The 18,698-nt window shown below is 44.0% G+C and overlaps 3 protein-coding genes across 4 annotated transcripts; 1 reads left to right on the top strand and 2 right to left on the bottom strand.

Annotated features, from left to right (window-relative positions):
• Positions 1-1,114: 1,114 nt before the first annotated feature.
• Positions 1,115-4,851, bottom strand: LOC130390485 (solute carrier family 26 member 6). The gene is made up of 3 exons (XM_056600474.1): positions 1,878-4,851; positions 1,392-1,531; positions 1,115-1,242 (listed from the first exon to the last, which is right to left on the bottom strand). Exons 1-3 carry the CDS (start codon positions 2,015-2,017, stop codon positions 1,115-1,117), a joined length of 408 nt encoding a protein of 135 aa, XP_056456449.1. The 5' UTR covers positions 2,018-4,851.
• kbtbd12 (kelch repeat and BTB (POZ) domain containing 12) lies at positions 2,848-7,168 on the top strand. Its single transcript, XM_056600467.1, has 6 exons — positions 2,848-3,017; positions 3,287-4,458; positions 4,606-4,876; positions 5,079-5,229; positions 5,408-5,605; positions 5,712-7,168. The coding sequence occupies exons 2-6, from the start codon at positions 3,392-3,394 to the stop codon at positions 5,882-5,884; spliced, it is 1,860 nt and encodes a 619-aa protein (XP_056456442.1). The 5' UTR covers positions 2,848-3,017; positions 3,287-3,391; the 3' UTR covers positions 5,885-7,168.
• LOC130390536 (interactor of HORMAD1 protein 1) lies at positions 6,055-10,205 on the bottom strand. 2 transcript variants are annotated; one of them, XM_056600586.1, is made up of 7 exons: positions 9,713-10,205; positions 9,456-9,615; positions 8,889-9,031; positions 8,749-8,797; positions 8,584-8,668; positions 8,271-8,386; positions 6,055-8,178 (listed from the first exon to the last, which is right to left on the bottom strand). In XM_056600586.1, exons 1-7 carry the CDS (start codon positions 9,766-9,768, stop codon positions 7,438-7,440), a joined length of 1,350 nt encoding a protein of 449 aa, XP_056456561.1. In that variant the 5' UTR covers positions 9,769-10,205; the 3' UTR covers positions 6,055-7,437. The 2 variants fall into 2 exon arrangements, with proteins under 2 accessions (XP_056456561.1, XP_056456633.1); XM_056600658.1 differs by having other exon boundaries at positions 7,641-7,867; positions 9,713-10,200.
• Positions 10,206-18,698: the final 8,493 nt, after the last annotated feature.

The following is an 18,698-nucleotide window of genomic DNA, read 5'->3' on the forward strand; positions in this document are numbered from 1 at the left end:
GGGCTATTCTAAGTATTGTAATGGCATAAAGTATAGTATATTTGCAACGTTATATGTTAATGGTTTGCCCTAAGGATATAGTGTTCCCTGCTGTGTCCATTGTTGAATCTGTTCACACAATCGCTTGTTCTTGTCACACTAATTGTTTAATAAAAAAAAATACAATTTCATTCATCCAAGCGTAATGAGTTGTTATTCTTTAATATTTTTGATACTTTGTGTGGCTTATATCTTTAAATGATCATGGTAGAAAATCTTGAATACTTTGATTTCAACACAGATGTAAGGTAAAAGTTAAGGTTAGGCCAGTATGCTAACACGAACGTGAAGCTTTCCCTCCAAAACTTAAAAACGTATCTAAGTAATAGTACTTATAGATAGCTTTCAGTTGCCCCCCTACCAATATATATGTAAAACTGACATTTACAAATATGCAATAATGCAATAACAGTCAGACAAATACTTGTATGTGATTTTTTCATTCATATTTACCATTTAATATTGAAATCTCTGCTGTCGTCCCATAGAATAACATTGAAAGCGCGGCGTGTTTGGAACTATTGAGGCTTACATGAACCACGTGACATCCACGTGACCACCCTGTCGGCGAGATCATAGCGTGTCGCAACTCTCTCTCTCTATAGCTCTGGCCCAACCCACATACTAAGCTCTGCTGCTCCTCCCAAAAGTGCACGTTCCTTACAAATGGGGCACCATTTGAAAGGGAACTATACAGGCTTTCCAACGGTATAAGATTTATTGCCAAAAAGCATTGTTACCACAGAGAAATAATCAACCAAACACAAATTTCCTTTTTTGCTAAGTTTTTTTGACCACCGCCATGGCTCTTCTTCCGGGGCGTCTTCCGGTCCAATTATTCGCAACTCCTAACCCCCTCCCGTCGCCGCAAGTTAAACACATCACTCCCATTCATGTTAATGTTTGGACTTGCCCCAAAGCCTGATTCAGTGTGAATCTGCCCGACACACATTCCTTTGTACCCACTTATAGTTTTGTAGTAGAGTCTCTGCTAGTATTTTTTTCCAGATCCATTTCCCACTACCTCAGCCCTCTACCAGAGTGGCTCACTGCCATCAGGGTTACGCCTGGCCGATCAACATATCAACTTACCAATGGAAATGTGACGAGAGGTACCGAAGAAGAAGTAGACTAGTGCCGGGTAGAGGGACGTGTAGAGCCCAAAAACAGGAGGCAAAGAGGCCAAAAGCGAGTAGGCCATGCCTTTCAAAAGACAGCAAAGAACAACAATTACAAAGACCTCAATGTGAAATATATTTGAATGTACACATAAATGACCCATGGGATAACCATCGGTTTCTTTGATTGGCTCTTCTGCAACACTAAAATAAATAAAACCAGTTGCTGCATACCTTGTGGTAGGTGCATAATGCCCACACTGATGCCGGAGATCAGGTCTGGCATGCCATACTCCCAGATGGAATACCTCGGCAGCCAGTACAGCACAGGAAGGCTGTGCACTATGCGCTGCTTCAGTTTGGGAACTGTACATCTGGAAAAGAGGAGGCTTTTATAAATGGACAGGAGTGATCCATCCGTTATTTGAAAGTAATTTCAAACAATAAAAAACATTTTATAAATGCTATATCACTTTATTTACCTTGCCCTGTAGACCTTTAACACTGTACTTTCCTCTGCTTTCAAATATGTTGAATTCATTAATATATAAAAGCCCATTCATCCAGGGGTCAATACATTTTGAGCATCATTTTTAACAATAGTGAGTGGTTAAAAAGTTATGTATCGCAGGTTTATTTCACCATTAGTAGATACTGTCAGTCAACCTTCACAATTAACTTATTTTTATACAACTTATCAACTTTCTATAGAGATCTTACCTTAGTGAATCTTTGAGGCGTTCAGTTAGCCTAGGGTGCGTATCAGAGTAGATCTTCCTCTGAGCGATCGCTTCCAGTCCCTCCTCGTCCAGCAAATCTCTCTCCACTCTGTATTTCCCAGACCTATATGTAGTGCCCATGGCTACTATTCTGCCCACAACTCTACAAATGGTTTAAAACTTTTTACTTTTCTGAACCTATCAATATTCACCTGACTTCAAGGTGCTAACACGTATGATGAACTTCCCCAACCCGCCTCTGTCCTGGTGCTGATTCTAACATCCGCCACTGGTTCAGCAGCATCAGTGTCACCGTGCCAGCTTACATATATTTTGATATGTAATGGTTAACTAAGCAGGTCTGATGGGACATCATGGTTAGGAGGTGTTTAATGACTAAAAGCCTAATGGATGTTAGGTGAGGGAAAACTCTAATCTGATTCTGGTTTTAGGGAGGAGATCTGTGGACATCCGGGCCCCAGGTGACGTTAATTTAGCATTTTCCCTTAGACCTGCAGAACTGATCCTAATGAACCATGACTTAATCCATCAAACTAAATCACCAACATCCTGTCATCTATTACCAGGTTAAGAAAGCACTACCAGGCATGGAAAATATATTAGTACTTCAGCTTGAGACGTTTCAAAATGTCTTCTGTTCCTGGTGATAGATAGAACTGCTGATTTACTGGCCCTTTAAGAGAGTCCAGTCTGAAATCTGAGGCTGTCATTCCACAGCTTCTGGCATGTGACACGTGTCCAAGATGGAGCAGATTATTGCATTTATTGACTGTAATGTCACTGCCAAAACTCAGATAATGCTAATACACAGTTAACTATACATTTTCTGATGTTGTTTGTATACATAGATACATGTAAATAAAGTAAAATGTCAGGGCCATTAGCTGAGCCCTCTGACCCACTTGCTTTGAAAAATGATTCTATTTTTGGGTTTGTTCCTCATAGGGGCAAGGGAGCTAGGGGAGGGAAAATAGATTTGTCTCTGGCGATTGCTTAGCCATTTTCAACAACAACAACACACATAGACAGAAGCAAAAACAAAAACATGAGTAATTTCTGGTCTTCTTAAGACAAAGATAGCAACTGGATTATCATGAGAGCAGTGAAGTTGATGATTTTGGTAAGACGACAAAAGGAAACTGGTTTGCATGATGGAGAAAGCTGCTTTTGATTGGTTTTAAAGTTCTGTCCAATATAATCGTTCTTGGTAACCATATCACCATCGACATGCAATAGAAAAACATGGATGGTTGTAAAAAAAAAAGCGTATAATTTTTGATGAAAAGATGAAAAGCTTTTCATCTTTCTCTGAATAGTTTTTGGATTTTTGCTGTTTGTAATTAATTTATTTGCTCTGCTTTAACAATTATTTATTTATTCCTTTTCAAGGACTAGGACCTCACTAGTTGAAACTCAACACTTAAAGACTGATCTTTTTTTCACAATAAAACAAATTGATTGAATCATTTGCCACGCTACACAAGGTGAAACAGCATGGATAGAACCGCCAAACACAGTCTGACGCTCCTCAGCCAGTTACGAAAGATGAGGGAGACTGAGAATCTCACAGACGTGGTGCTGGTGGCTGAAGGAATCAGTTTCCCCTGCCACCGCGTCGTACTGTCAGCCTTCAGCCCCTACTTCCGTGTCATGTTCACCTGTGGCCTGCGGGAGTGTAACAACAGGGAGATCCTGCTCCGGGACACTGACGCACAAAGCCTAGCGCTGCTCATCAACTACATGTACACCTCGGAGATGCCCCTGAGCAACGCCAACGTCCAGGAGGTCTCAATCGCCGCCTTCCTCCTGCAGATGGACGACGTGTTTGCATGCTGCCAGCTGCACATGACAGACAACATGGACGCCTCCAACTGCCTCGGCGTGTACTTCTACGCCCGCGACCTAGGCGCAGAGAACCTTGCCGACCAAGCCCAGCGCTTCTTACGACAGAACTTCCTCAAGGTCTGTCAGAGTGAGGAGATGCTGGAGCTCGAGGCCCACCAGCTGGGGAAGCTGCTCAGCTCAGACGACCTCAACATCTCCCGAGAGGAGACCATCCTGGACGTGGTCCTGCGCTGGGTCAGGCACAGTCCTCTGGAGGATGGGCGCAGCCACCATCTCCCTGAGCTCCTCAGGAAGGTCCGCCTGCCGCTGATAGACGCTGACTACCTCAGAGAGGCCATGAGGAGGAACACGGCCCTGCTGGCTGACGCAGAGTGCACAGAGATGCTGAATGAAGCCCTGGCCGTCACGGCCATGCATCACTCTGCTGCGCCGCGAAAGCTCCGGCTGCGCTATGGCATGGAGACCACTGACCTGCTGCTCTGCATCGGTACTGACAGTGGAGGGATTAGATCCCGCTACGGCGGCTACGCCGACCGCAACTTCTGCTATGCACCAAGCACGGGCCGCAGCTACTACATCACTTCCCCTCGCTACGGAGAGGCCCTGGGATACGTGTGTGCTGGGGTCGTAACTGAAGAAAATGACATCATACTGGCGGGTGAGGTTGGGGTGCGTAAAATGGCTCGGCAGAAGGAAAGGAACGTGGAGATTTTTAGGTGAGGAGCAGCTTGTTGGCATGTTTTATCAAAATGGATTTAGGTTTATGCTCAACTGAGTCTAATTTCTGCCAGCTAGTAGAGACTGAAATGTGAGAATAGTGTGCCGTTGGTTTATTACTGGCCCTTCACACATGACTGAAACAGGTACAAGGTGGAGGCTCAGGGCAGCTGGGAGTGCCTGACGTCAGCAGAGTACCGGGACTCCTTCGCCTTGGGGTCCCTGGGCGACACGGTGTACCTGCTGGGGGGGCAGATGATGCTGAAGAACCAGCAACTAATCACTAACTCGGTGGAGCGCTGGTGCAAGCAGGGCGGGCCCTGGCGCAGTGCAGCTCCCCTGCCTCTTCCCTTGGCCTTTCACAGCGCGGTCACGCTGAAGGACCGCCTCTATGTGATCGGAGGTCGCACTCCCCAGGTAAGGACTTTTTATAACACACATTCTGATCTCAGAAAGCTATCATGCTTGAGTGAGCATTGTAGAACATTGATGGACTAGCTGGAACAATATATTCCTCACTATATTTACTCCTAATCTAGCGAGTGGCACATGGTATTGTGTTGTGCTCAGTTCTTAATGTCTGATTCTATGAATGCATCATGCTTCTATGATTCCCTAGTCTCACAGGATAGACGATGAACCGGATCGTCTTAGCAATCGTCTCCTGGTCTACGACCCTGAATGGAACAAGTGGGCGGAGCTAAGCCACATGAAATATTCAAAATATAGATGTAGTGCAGTTGTGCTTAATGGAGAAATCTATGTCATGGGTAAGATTGTTGTTGATTCAACCAATTAAATCTACTAAATGTAAAGGCTTGCTGTAGTCATTTGAAGTACATTAACAAAGATAATCACTTTTTGATCCTTTAATCCTGATTATTAATCTTTAATAGTCATTCACATTCAGATGATTTAATTTACTATGAACCTTATCTCCACTGACAGGAGGGATTGGCTGCGAGGGACTGGATGGAGGTCAGTCCCGTCGCTGCCTGGACGCAGTGGAGATCTACAGCCCAGACGAAGACCAGTGGAGGGACGGGCCCCCGCTGCCGTCACCACAACTATCTCTACGCTCCAATGCGTCCAATGCAGGCGTGGTGGGGGGGAAGATTTATGTCTGTGGCTACTACAAAGGAGCAGGTAGTCAATCGTATCTAGATCTGAGCTCCAAACGTTCTCGGAAGATGCTCTGCCTTGTACAGTTTATATAAATATAACGCTTGTTTCAATCCTTAATGACCCCTAGATCGCCATGACGACATAACAAAGGAGGTTTTAGAGCTGGACCCGTGGGAGAACCGGTGGACGGCGGTGGCTCGACATGCCCTGATGCATGATAACTACGATGTCTGCTTGGTAGCAAAGCTCAACCCGCGTGGACTCATGTCCCCACCAGCTGACCTGGTCAGTGAAGCTTAGATAGTGAGTCAATGAGCTCCGAGCAAAGTCTGTATGTTTTACAAAGCTTATGAACAATGCGGTTAAAGGTAGGGTAAGCTATCAATAAATCAAATGCTTACTGCCGCAGACCTGTAATATGCCTGTCCCTACCAATACCTACGCAGCTCCAAAAGGCTTGGCAGCCCAATTGCTAAAGCTAGCAAGCTTGTCACGTGTTTTTGAGGGAGAGGCTTTTGAGGGCTGCCTGAAGGAAGGGGTGGGACTTTTCAGTTAGATGCTCTTCAAAATCTAGCTTATGCTAGTTGGTTTCCTAAATTGTCTGCCCATACCTTTATTATTCCGAAATAAGTTCAGTCGAGCCTGGTCTAGTCTGCATATTTCAGATATTGTGGTTCCTGGTTGGATGTCCTCATTTTGAATGAAAACACAACGTCAAATGATGCATCAATATCACTGTTGATGGGCATATGTTGAGTATTGCACTTTAAAAATGCTGGATCAGTTTAGCTCTAAGGCTGAAGGAATACTGGACATTTGAATGGAACCTCCCCAGACATAGGAGTGTGGATGCAACTAGCATACCTTATCACAAAGTGGGAAGACTTCTCTCCTGGGCCAAAATAAGGGCAGCATGAAAACATATCTGCACTTACAATAGTTCCCCCTAAAATATAAACATTTTTAAAGGTGCCTTAAGAAAGACATATGAACCCTATTGCAGAGGGTTGAGCATTATTTCTCTCTCATTTTAAGGTGAACTGTTTATTTCATTCAAGTAATTGTTGAGATATATTTTGTTTGCTTCTTTTGTTCATAAGACATTTAATATGTACTACAATAAATAACCTGAAATGATATTCAGTAATAATAATAAGCACTCAATACATTATTTGCATCAAATACCTAATAATAGCCCATCATGATTTTTGACTGATCCGAGTAGATGGCTGTGTAGTAATCAAATTTAAACAATGAATGTCCATTGTTTATCAATTAAGTTAATTCATTTAAATTAAGTTTATCAATAAAAATGTGTTTACAGATTTAGTCATTTGTGAGTATTTTCATGCATCTAAAAACATGTCATTAAAAAAAAAAAAAAAATGGTGCATCTATAATACTAGCAGCTAATTGAACATTAACACGATATTGATATTGTAGGTAGTGCTGCTGCTCCTAGGTATTCTAGTGCACTAATGCAAATTAAATCCATTCATGCAGTCAGACATTAGTGAGTGCTCCTAATTTGTTTTTTCCAACTCATGATATGGTCTTATTATTATCCAAAGCAATGTATATTTAAATTTATTGTATACACAATATTTGAAACTAAAAGAAATATGAAATATTCACTGTGTGCTAGAAACCAATTGACGATTAGTTGTCTGACAATCTGCAAATACTAGAGATGTACTTCTTTTTTAAATACCATAGTAAACTGTAGGCAATGAATTTTAGTATGAAGAGAAGTTTATTGCTATAATGAAAAGATCACAACACACTGAAAGAGCTAATGTAGTGAGTCTAACATCTTTTTAATATCCGAAAAACAGCTGCTTTTCCAGCCACGATCACTCTTCTAAAACAATGAAGTCTGACTCACAATGCATATCAAACAACTGCCAGAGCCCTCTCTCTTTCTCAGGCATTTCTCCTTCTGGCTCAGCTGGTTTGAGGGTGATCTCAATCCCTGCAACACAGACAGAACTGCTGCTGTCCTCAGAACAGGGGCTGAACGGGGCTACAAAAGCTTTTAGACCTTTATTAGATCTACCGCCTCCATTAGGGTGGAAAACTGGAACTCCTTGGCAGCGGGCTGTGGCAGCCTCTTTGCAAATCTTCTTGAGCGGTGATAAAGTCTCTTCTTTAATGCTGTTGACGGGAGGCTGGCTGTTTTCGTCCCAGATGGTCCTCTTCCTGCCCTTCGGTATCCCCAGCGGTCTCCTCAGCTGCCTCCTCCTGGGGGCTCTTCGAGGGGGTTTCCTCGGCCCCGCGGTGGACCTGGGGTTCCACGAGGACACGTCAGACGGCTGAGTGCTCTCAGGCTGGCAGCACAGAGGCCCCGTGCCCTCGGGCAGGCTGTCCGGCTGCACTTTGAGAGATGGCTGCCCCAGTCCGGGTGAGGTCTGAATAGCACTGTCTGCTACACCACCACAGCTCTTTCTGGCTGAGTGGTTGGAGACTAAGGTGCTGAGCAGCTGCACTGCCTCTTCCAGATGGTGATTTCCTCTTACATGATCCTGTTTCAGAGCTTCTAGACCTTTCTCCAAGCCATGCACATATGAGCCTAGTTCCCTGGTGGCTAATCCAGTCTACAATTCATCATTATTAATAAGAATTAGCAATAGGCAAGTACGAGATAAAAATGTGAAAATGTGAAATGCCAGAAGTGAATATTAATTACCTCCAATAACTTGCCCTCAATGTTTGATAGCATCTGTTTCTGAGAGATCAGTTCTTTTAGCATGGTCTCAAAATGATGTGAAACACCATCGCAGAGGCTCGATTGACTTTGCTGCACTGTAAGGGGAGACATATGTATATGTATTAAACTGAATCGACTTTGGTATTTAGAAATTGAATGCCAAAATTAGTTACTTACCTGGTTATAGAGCTCCATCTACTGGCAGTTGGTCATTTTTTATTTTTTGCCAAAGCATGAACCATCTAATACCAACTAAATTCACTCCTTTGAAATAAGCCTAAAAAGCTATTACCTGTCACAGCAAATTTGTCGAATCCCTCCAGAATCGTTTTGCACACTGCTACATCTTTTTCTGTGCCAAAGATGGAGTGTTGAATCTGAAAAATAAAAAACACTTTCAACTTAGAGGACTGATGAAAAGCTTATGGATAAATAAAAGAATGGCAGCATTACTTACATTGTTGAGCATTTCTCGAAAACTTAGGGATACCTTGAACAACATATCACTGATGAAGCAAATAAGATTTATTTTTTCAAAAACTGTCCAAACAACTCATACATTAAGATGCATGGAATAATATTCAACACAAAACATACCTTTCATTTTTCTCTTTTGCTTTTCTCTTGTCTTCTTCAAACTTCTCCAGTAAACCTAGAGGTTTGATGCCCTTGTCCTTCCCCTCGCCTCCGAACAGGAACGGTTTAGTGTGGTAATTACTTGAGATCTTTTGCTCATTCCCCTGAATGGCATCACATCATACCATTTTAGAATGAACCGTTAAGATATGATTCGTAATGCATTTATTGTGCTTTGAATTATGTATCCAATAGCAGCCCAAAATTACATACGATTGTCCATGTCTTGCATGGATCAGATTATTTGGCATATGGTGACATTAGAAACAATATACATGTAAATTGGTTAATTGAGATTATATGTAGAAAGTATCAACCCTGGACTTCTTGGACAAAGACTGAAAGAACGGAAATCTACCAAATGAAACAAACAATGGCACAGTCTTATCAGCATTACTCCCCCTACTACTCATTATCTGTTTCCAGCAAGGTTAATTCCCCCATACCTTTTATAATGTAGCTATGTTATTTTCCAAACCTGATACACCTGTGCAAGTTTCCTTGAAATATAGTGATGGGTAAATGTACCTCTTGGGAGCTCTGTTGAGAGTTTCTTGATGTGAAGCTCATCTCCTGGGACATGCCCTGGGAGTTCTCTGGCCAGAACTGGGAGCCAAACCCATACTGGGAATCAGATAGACTGGAGTAGCCGCTGGTGGCTGCATTGCTGCTGGCGATTCTGGTCCGACTAGTAAGTAAATTAACAACACACACTGAATATGAATGCAAGGGAAATAAATCCTAAAATGGTTTAAAAATAATATATATTCCAGTGTTACGCCTACCTGCTTGCAGTCGGGATGCTCAAGATGTCCTTGACGTTCCACACGTTGGGATTCATTGAAGCTGTTTAACAACCAGGTAGGCTAGTGAGCTAGCTTCACGGGGCACCTGGTCGCGGTGCACTAACTAGTCTGTATCGCGTAAATATTGATTGTGGAGGAAATAACTGGAATTAGAAGCTAGTTGTAGTAATGGCTCTAATCCACCTGCTACAGCAAAGCAAATTCAAGTCCGTCAAATTAAACAAAGAAGGGGTTCGGTGTCTATGTTACCAAGGTCCGTAAATAGAGGTATCTAAATATGACCAGCTGAATAACAGACAGTTTAAGTATCCCGCCCTTAGAGAGTCCGCGGCTCGCGAGACGAGGACCGTTACAGCGGACCAGGTTAGACGTGTACTACATATGATAACACCGGATATCAAAGTCAAAAGTCAAAGTCAGCTTTATTGTCAACACTTCACATGTACAAGACATGTGAGGGAATCGAGAAAACGTTTCCCCCTATCCCGCGGTGAACATATAAAAAGTGCAAAGGCACAAACACAAATATACGAGACAACACTAAAAATAGACAAGATAGACAATGACATAAAATATAGGCGTTCTGTATGAATAAAATAAGTAAAAATAATTGTGCAAAGAGGCAGTCAATACTGGCAGCAAAAAGTAATGTAGTAGTGCATTTTTTAAATAGATAAATAAATAAATAATAGCAGCAATTTCAGTCTGTATGGTGTGTATTTAAACTAGTAATAGTAATAGTAATATTGCAAATACAGTTAGTCCACAGTGTAGCAAGGCAGAAAGCAGGGGGGGGGGGGGGTATTTCAGCTTACTGACAGCCCTGTTGATGTGGCTGAGGGGAGAGAGGGGAGAGAATTTAGTTTCTTGACAGCCTGGTGGATGAAGCTGTTTTTGAGTCTGGTGGTGCGGGCATGCAGGCTCCGATACCTTCTTCCAGAGGGCAGGAGGGTGAACAGACTGTGAGCGGGATGGCTGGCCTCGCTCACAATCCTGGTCGCTTTGCGGGTGAGGCGAGTGCTGTATGTGTGTTGCATGGAGGGGAGTGGGGCACCGATGATCTTTGCAGCTGTGTTAACCACGCGCTGCAGGGCTTTCCTGCTGTATTCAGCGCAGCTCCCGCCCCACACGGTGATGCAGCTGAACAGGATGCTCTCAATGGTGCCTCGGTAGAATGTGCACATGATTGATGGGGGGGCTCGTGCTTGCTTCAATTTTCGGAGGAAGTAGAGGCGCTGATGGGCTTTCTTCGCCAGTGATGCAGTGTTGGTGGTCCAGGAGAGGTCGTCGCTGATGTACACCCCCAGGAATTTTGTGCCACTCACTCGCTCCACTGCCGCACCATCGATGGTCAGTGGTGGGTGCTCAGTGTGGCGTCTCCTGAAGTCAACAACAATCTCCTTAGTTTTGCTGACATTCAGCAGGAGGTTGTTGTTGCTGCACCACATGGTCAGAAGGTTGACCTCCTTCCTATAGCTGGTCTCATCGTTCTTAGTGATGAGACCCACCAGAGTGGTATCATCCGCAAACTTCACCATGTGATTGGTGCTGTAGGTTGGTGTGCAGTCATGAGTCAGCAGGGTGAAGAGCAGGGGTGAGAGCACACAGCCTTGGGGGGCCCCAGTGCTGAGTGTGATGCTGCTCGGGGTGTTATTGCCGACCCGTACTGTCTGTGGCCTCTCGCTGAGGAAGTCCAGCACCCAGTTGCAAAGCGAGGTGCTGAGCCCCAGCTGGACCAGTTTACAGATAAGTTGTTGTGGGATGATGGTGTTGAATGCGGAACTAAAATCTAAGAACAGCATTCTGACGTATGAGTCTGTTGTGTCCAGGTGGGTGAGGGCAGGGTGGAGAGCAGAGCAGATCGCATCCTCGGTGGACCGTTTGGCTCGATAAGCAAACTGGTAGGGGTCTAGGGTGGCTGGGAGGGAGGACTTGATGTGTGACATAACTAGCCGTTCAAAACACTTCATCAAGATGGGGGTCAGTGCAACGGGTCGGTAGTCATTGAAGCAGGATGGAGCAGGTTTCTTTGGCACAGGTATGATGATAGTGGCCTTGAAATGTGACGGAACTACAGCTTGCCTCAAAGAAATGTTAAAGACGTCAGTGAAGACATTCTTTAACTCCTCAGCGCAGTCCTTCAACACCCGGCCTGGAATGTTGTCTGGGCCTGTTGCTTTTCGTGGATTGATAGTGGCGAATATCCTCTTCACACTGGCAGCGGACAGGCACAGAACCTGATCGTGGGGAGGGGGTGGAGTTTTCTTTGGGCTTGTGTTGTTAGTTGCTTCGAACCGTGCAAAGAAGCTGTTGAGGTTGTTGAGCAGAGAGATGTTGTCATCGCAGATCTGTGGCGCGGGCTTGTAGTCTGTGATGGTCCGAATGCCCTTCCACAGGTTCCGCGTGTCTCTGCTGTCTTTAAAGTGGCAGGTTAACTTTTTTGTATAGTCCTGTTTTACTTTCCTGATGCCACGGGACAGGTTGGCTCTTGCTGTTCTCAGGCCAGTTTCCTCCCCAGCTTTGAAGGCGTTGTCTCTGGCCCTCAGCAGCCGATGGACATCCCCTGTCAGCCATGGCTTCTGGTTAGCCCGAGTGACGATGGTCTTTGTGTGGGTCACATCATCAATGCACTTACTGATGTAAGCGGTAACAGTGTCTGTGTATTCATTAATGTCAGTGTGGCTGTTGTATGTGGCTGCTTGTTTAAACATTTCCCAGTCTGTTGTTGCAAAACAGTCCTGAAGAGCAGAGGTGGCCCCCTCTGGCCACACACGTACCTGTTTCCAGACCGGCTTAGTGATTTTTACTCTCGGTCTGTATGCTGGGATTAGCATCACAGTGATGTGATCAGAGAGTCCGATGTGGGGGAGAGGGGAGGCCTTGTATGCTCCCTTGTGTGAAGTGAAAACTTGGTCCAAAGTGTTTCCTCCTCTTGTAGGGAAATTGACATGCTGGTAGAGTTTTGGAAGGACAGTTTTTGGATTTGCATGGTTAAAATCTCCAGCGAGAATGGTGAATCCATCTGGGTGTGCTGTCTGTTGTTCACTGATGGCTTGATATAATTCACAAAGTGCCGCGTACCTGTCACTGGTGTTGGAGGTGGGGGGGATGTATACCGCAACCAGCAGAATCGCAGTAAACTCCCTCGGTAGGTAATAAGGACGGCACTTAATTATCATAACCTCCGCCAGTGGTGAACAGTGTTTACATACCACTACAGCCAGGGCCGTTGCTACAATTCCTGGGCCCCTAGACAAGATTTACTGATGGGCCCCCCTGCGCTGAATTGTTGACGGGGGGGGGGGGGGGGGGGGGGGTACTATGGTAGTACTATGGGCTGGTGATATAATAATAATTTATAATAAAAAAAAATTTTTTTTTTTTTTTTTTGTGGGCCCCCCCCTGGGCTGTGGGCCCCCTGAATCGTCATCACCTTTCACCCCTTATCGACGGCCCTGACTACAGCATCACGGCACCACGCATCACGGATGTAAACACAGACCCCGCCCCCTCGGGTCTTGCCTCCGTGTACGAGGGCTCTGTCAGCTCTATAGCATGTCAGCTGTTCCAGTTGTACAGCGGAGTCGGGGATGTTGTCACTGAGCCATGTTTCAGTGAAAACAAGCATACAGCAGTTACTCACTGTCCGATTAGTTGAGCGCAGCAGTCTGATATGATCCATTTTATTGTCCAAGGAGCGTACGTTTGCTAGGATGATGGATGGTATGGCTGGGCGAGTTGGGCTAGCCGCTAGCCTAGCCCGGATACCTCCGCGCTTGCCCCTCTTCTGCTTCCTCGCACACCGCTTCCGAGGCTTCCTTTCCGGGGGAGGGGTAACAGTCGAGTCCGGTGTAGTCTCCGTCCGGCGGAGTATTCCGAGCTCCCCTAGTGCCACTGCAGTAATGTCCACAACTTTGTGGATCTTGCTCTTGCAGATGTATATTAACCAGGTTAACCATGTACTATATATGATAACACCGGATATTAACCAGGTTAACCATGTACTATGTATGATAACACCGGATATTAACCAGGTTAACCATGTACTTTATATGACAAGGCCATAGCCCGAGATAGCGAACCAATAAAACGCGCTGTCACGTTAAAATTGTACCGGGGGCGAAAATTGTACCGGGTACGTAATCAGTTGTCCGTTGCCAGGCAACGGACAACTGATTACGTAAGGCAGGCCTATTCAACTAGCGGCCCGTGGGCCAAAGGCGGCCCCTCTTAATTTTTTTCTGGCCCGCAAGGTTGCATGCAAAAAATAAATAAAATATAGGTGAAACATAGTTGCATGCAAATCAGGTTTCTCTGTGTAGCCGGTGATAGGCCTACTAGCCAGTATCAGTACCCCACAATCAGGAACTGGCATCACTTATTCTGACAATGTTTGGCTCAACCGATACGTGTGAGTCTAGCTTTTCTCATATGAATGCCATCAGAACAAGGGCACGTTGCTCCATGACCTATGAGAAGCTGCATGAGTGTCTCAGGAAGAGCCAAACTAGGCAAACAAGGCAGTGCAATCTTTCTCACTGACATAAATACGTGTCCAGAATATGTGAGAACAAAATCTTTTATAATGATACGATTAAAAGTGAAGAAGGAAGGAATGCGTCTGACAAGTTTATTCCATGTAGTAGTACTATATATATTAAGTTAACACTACTTTAAGTAGGATTTATTTGTAGTGATTCATTCACGTAATTTTACTCTGTGTGGCCCATGAACCCCCAGTGGTTTTCCTTTTCAGCCCCCTTGTTAAGGAGGTTGAATAGCCCTGACGTAAGGGGTTGTCCGTTGCCAGGCAGATTTCAATCGCGCTCATGTTGCCGAAGACGAAATAATATAATACAGATAACGGATCGTAGATAACACTTGTTTTTAATTTATATTTGTATTGCATTTAATTGTTTAATCGAATTTAGCTAGTAAACTGAGTGTTTAATGTGTATCATAGTCTAGCTAGCTTGTGTTAATTTAATTTCCTTAATTTAATTTAGAGAATAGATTATAGGTAATAGATAGATAGATAGATAGATAGATAGATAGATAGATAGATAGATAGATAGATAGATAGATAGATAGATAGATAGATAGATAGATAGATAGATAGATAGATAGATAGATAGATGGGTAGATAGGTGAGCAGGCATTTACTAACTGGTAAATGTTTTTTATTATTATTATTCACGTTATCCCCATAACATTTAGCTATTACTGTGTAGGGAAATAGATAAATACAATGCAATACAATACAAATATAAAGTTAGGAACGCTAATATATAATTGTAAAATAAGTGTTATCTGTCTTGTCGCGCTCAATGAACGAGTTCGCGAATGTTCAAGAACCTTCCAACTATGGCAAGCCGAGTGTGCCACAATTCGACTTCAATTAAACGCGTTCTGAAACGCCAGCACGCGTGCCCAGAACGCGTTTTGGTTTTCCAGAACGCGTTCCGGTGTAAGTTCCATATTGGCTCGGCTACCAGATCGGCTCGGGGTCCGTCGTCTGCTGATTACGTCACACAATACGCTATCTACAGCAATAAGGTCTTTTATGGTTTAAATTAAAGAGCCTGTAATGATCTTTCATTTTGAACATAGACCATTCCCAACCTATCTGTATGGATAGTTTTCTTCTAAAAACAAAACATCCCTCGGAATCATCTTGGCTGTTAAGATAAGCCGTCCGTGTTGCCAGATTGGGCACATTTTCAGCCTGATTTGGCTACTTTGAATCACGTTAGGCTGGAAAAACGGGATATATGCCCAATCTGGCAACACAAACCGAAACTAGACAGACCTACTCGCGCTCACACATGTGCTCGCTGTGGTTGCTATGACGACAGCCAGAGCTACAGCACAAAACAGCCAATCACAACTGTCCCTTAGCAGCCAATCACAATGTAGCCTACGCCCATTCAAGCGTACAGCCAATGATATTGTGTAACGTAATCAGCAGACGACGGACCCCGAGCCGATCTGGTAGCCGAGCCAATATGGTACTTACACCGGCGTTTCAGCGCGCGCGCCCAGAGCGCGTTCTGGCATTTCAGCGCGCGCGCCAAGAACGCGTTCCGGCATTTCTGCGCGTGCGCTCAGAACGCATATTAGCATATTAACAGCACGCGTGCTGTTAATATGCTAATGCGCTCCTCCCCTCAATTTTCTCAGCCAATAGATTTGAGCCGTTTTCCCCTAATCATATGCTAGGGCAAACACACAGACAACATCAGTCGAGACCAGAGCTCTTCTTTCGCGAATCTTTTCTGTTGTGTCGTTCTTAAAGTCGAAAGATGTTAAGATGTTTCAAATTAGGTGGTTAATGTGGAGGTGGTGAACACTACAAGTACATACACTTTGACTATACACTATCTAAGCTACTTGACCGAACATTGTGTATGGTAAGTGCCGTGGCAACTATGATAACATAATTAAAAAATACTTTTATTTATAGCGTATCGTTTATTACATTTATTTATTACAGCATTACATGAGTCAGCTTATTAGAGTTAAAATTCCATTAGAAGTAAATAAGTCCGTCTGAAGTATTAACATGCAGTAGCAGGTTTTAGCCTGTACGTGGTAGTAGCCTATAAGACGAGGTATAATTCACTTCATCAGTTGGAATGAGACAGATAGAAAAAACGATATATATATATATAGAATATATAAAATGTAATAGAAAAAATACAATAATAGTGTACTTTATTAAGCCGTTGTGGAAATTCTTTCTCTACATTTAACCTATCTGGTACTACTACACCCAGAGCAGCATGTGGCCACACAGGTACAACTGACAGAGAAGACCACACTGTTATACAAGTCAAAAACCAGTAAAGGAGAAGCCCTGAGCCAGCCCTGTGTAACAACAGGCCGGAGCAGCAAGCAGAGCCAGAGAGCAGCATGCTCTTCAAGAGGCTTTAAAGTCTGCCCAATTAGGCCTTCCTTTGATTCAGTACCTGCCCATCCGGACAGCTCTATCTGCAGGCTTGGGGGGAAAGAGACAGACCAAAATATACACAGCCTGTTGGAGAGAGACTGACAGACTTGAGATGCTATTTATTAATAATCATCATAATGTTACTATTACCGTAGTCTCAATAAGGGACATCAAGTCCCCACCAAGTCCATCACCTCTGTAAATAGAAACTTAAAGCTTAAAAATACTTCAGTTCTGAACAATGGAGAAGAATAGGAGAAACAACCTGTCCAGTCGCCCAGTATCCATCTTCTTAACGCTGCCTCCCCACAACAGCATATAGGAGAGTACAATGACAGACTGGTTAAACATCCTGAGGACCTTGCAGACATTGAAGGACCACAGCCTCCTTAGCAAGTACAGCCGGCTCTGCTCTTTCTAGAGTGCATCTGTGTTGGCATTTGTACGTGGTGACCCCCTCCACATTGTCCCCTCTCAATGGAGACTGGTAGCATATGTCATTTAGTCCTCCTGTAATCCACCACAATTTCTCTTGGAGGTGTTCAGTTGCAGGTGTGATGACCCAGGCGGGTCTTTGACCCGGCCCCTGCTGTGTGTATGCCTGTGTTTCTCTCACTCCTAATCAGGAGATTTTCGGCAGGTGCTGGTTGGACCGGGACCGCAGTGTATAGAGCCTGCCCAGACAGGCTTCTCCCTCCTCCCGGCATTTGATTTCTGCTGTTTGTTTGTAACACATGGACTGATGTTCACTTAATAACAATATAGTAATAACATACTAACTAACTAATATAAATATATGATTAATATATTCCTCACCATGACCTGACGTGTAGACACTGTGAAAAAGAAATAGGAAAAAGGTGACCAAAACGTTTCACTAAATTAAAGGCTATGAGTGAGTTTGTAGGTGAGTTACAAATGTATCAAGAGTAGAGGCCAGTTTAATGTGAAAAGGGATGGTTAAATGGTAAATGTTGTGAATATTTTGGGGGCAATTTTGGCTGCAATATTTTCTGCATTTATATAGGCTATACACCAACTATTTATGTAATGTGACAGGAGCGGGATGGAAGTCTTCCTAAAGGGCTTGGTCTGTTGGGTACCAATACCTACCAGTTGGTTACCAATAGTATCAGTTGTAGTAGTATCTATCTCCTCACCTCCCTATATTATATATATATATATATATAGTTTTTTCTATCTGTCTCATTCCAACTGATGAAGTGAATTATACCTCGTTTTATAGGCTACTACCACGTACAGGCTAAAACCTGCAACTGCATGTTAATACTTCAGACGGACTTATTTACTTCTAATGGAATTTTAACTCTAACTTCTGAACTCTTTTATTGTTTTTATTGTACTCAGAAGACGAATAAGCTGACTCATGTAATGCTGTAATAAATAAATGCAATAAACGATACGCTATAAATAAAAGTATTTTTTAATTATGTTATCATAGTTGCCACGGCACTTACCATACACAATGTTCGGTCAAGTAGCTTAGATAGTGTATAGTCAAAGTGTATGTACTTGTAGTGTTCACCACCTCCACATTAACCACCTAATTTGAAACATCTTAACATCTTTCGACTTTAAGAACGACACAACAGAAAAGATTCGCGAAAGAAGAGCTCTGGTTTCGACTGATGTTGTCTGTGTGTTTGCCCTAGCATATGATTAGGGGAAAACGGCTCAAATCTATTGGCTGAGAAAATTGAGGGGAGGAGCGCATTCGCATATTAACAGCACGCGTGCTGTTAATATGCTAATATGCGTTCTGAGCGCACGCGCAGAAATGCCGGAACGCGTTCTTGGCGCGCGCGCTGAAATGCCAGAACGCGTTCTGGGCGCGCGCGCTGAAACGCTGGGCGCGCGCGCTGAAACGCCGGAACGCGTTCTGGGCGCGCGCGCTGAAACGCCGGAACGCGTTCTGGAAAACCAAAACGCGTTCTGGGCACGCGTGCTGGCGTTTCAGAACGCGTTTAATTGAAGTCGAATTGTGGCACACTCGGC

This window comes from Gadus chalcogrammus, chromosome 1 (genome assembly GCF_026213295.1).
Source record: "Gadus chalcogrammus isolate NIFS_2021 chromosome 1, NIFS_Gcha_1.0, whole genome shotgun sequence".
Taxonomy (NCBI): Eukaryota; Metazoa; Chordata; class Actinopteri; order Gadiformes; family Gadidae; genus Gadus; species Gadus chalcogrammus.

Bases quoted from the DNA above. Each gene is read 5' to 3' on its own strand.
- LOC130390485 (XM_056600474.1), bottom strand. From the start codon at position 2,017: ATGGGCACTACATATAGGTCTGGGAAATACAGAGTGGAGAGAGATTTG. The intron at 1,532-1,877 runs GTAAGATCTCTA...CCTCTTTTCCAG, and splicing joins CGCCTCAAAGATTCACTAAG to ATGTACAGTTCCCAAACTGA. The intron at 1,243-1,391 runs GTATGCAGCAAC...GTCTTTTGAAAG, and splicing joins CATTATGCACCTACCACAAG to GCATGGCCTACTCGCTTTTG.
- kbtbd12 (XM_056600467.1), top strand. From the start codon at position 3,392: ATGGATAGAACCGCCAAACACAGTCTGACGCTCCTCAGCCAGTTACGA. The intron at 4,459-4,605 runs GTGAGGAGCAGC...TGACTGAAACAG, and splicing joins AGGAACGTGGAGATTTTTAG to GTACAAGGTGGAGGCTCAGG. The intron at 4,877-5,078 runs GTAAGGACTTTT...ATGATTCCCTAG, and splicing joins TCGGAGGTCGCACTCCCCAG to TCTCACAGGATAGACGATGA.
- LOC130390536 (XM_056600586.1), bottom strand. From the start codon at position 9,768: ATGAATCCCAACGTGTGGAACGTCAAGGACATCTTGAGCATCCCGACT. The intron at 9,616-9,712 runs GTAGGCGTAACA...TTTACTTACTAG, and splicing joins AGCATCCCGACTGCAAGCAG to TCGGACCAGAATCGCCAGCA. The intron at 8,387-8,583 runs GTAATAGCTTTT...CTCCCCTTACAG, and splicing joins CGACAAATTTGCTGTGACAG to TGCAGCAAAGTCAATCGAGC.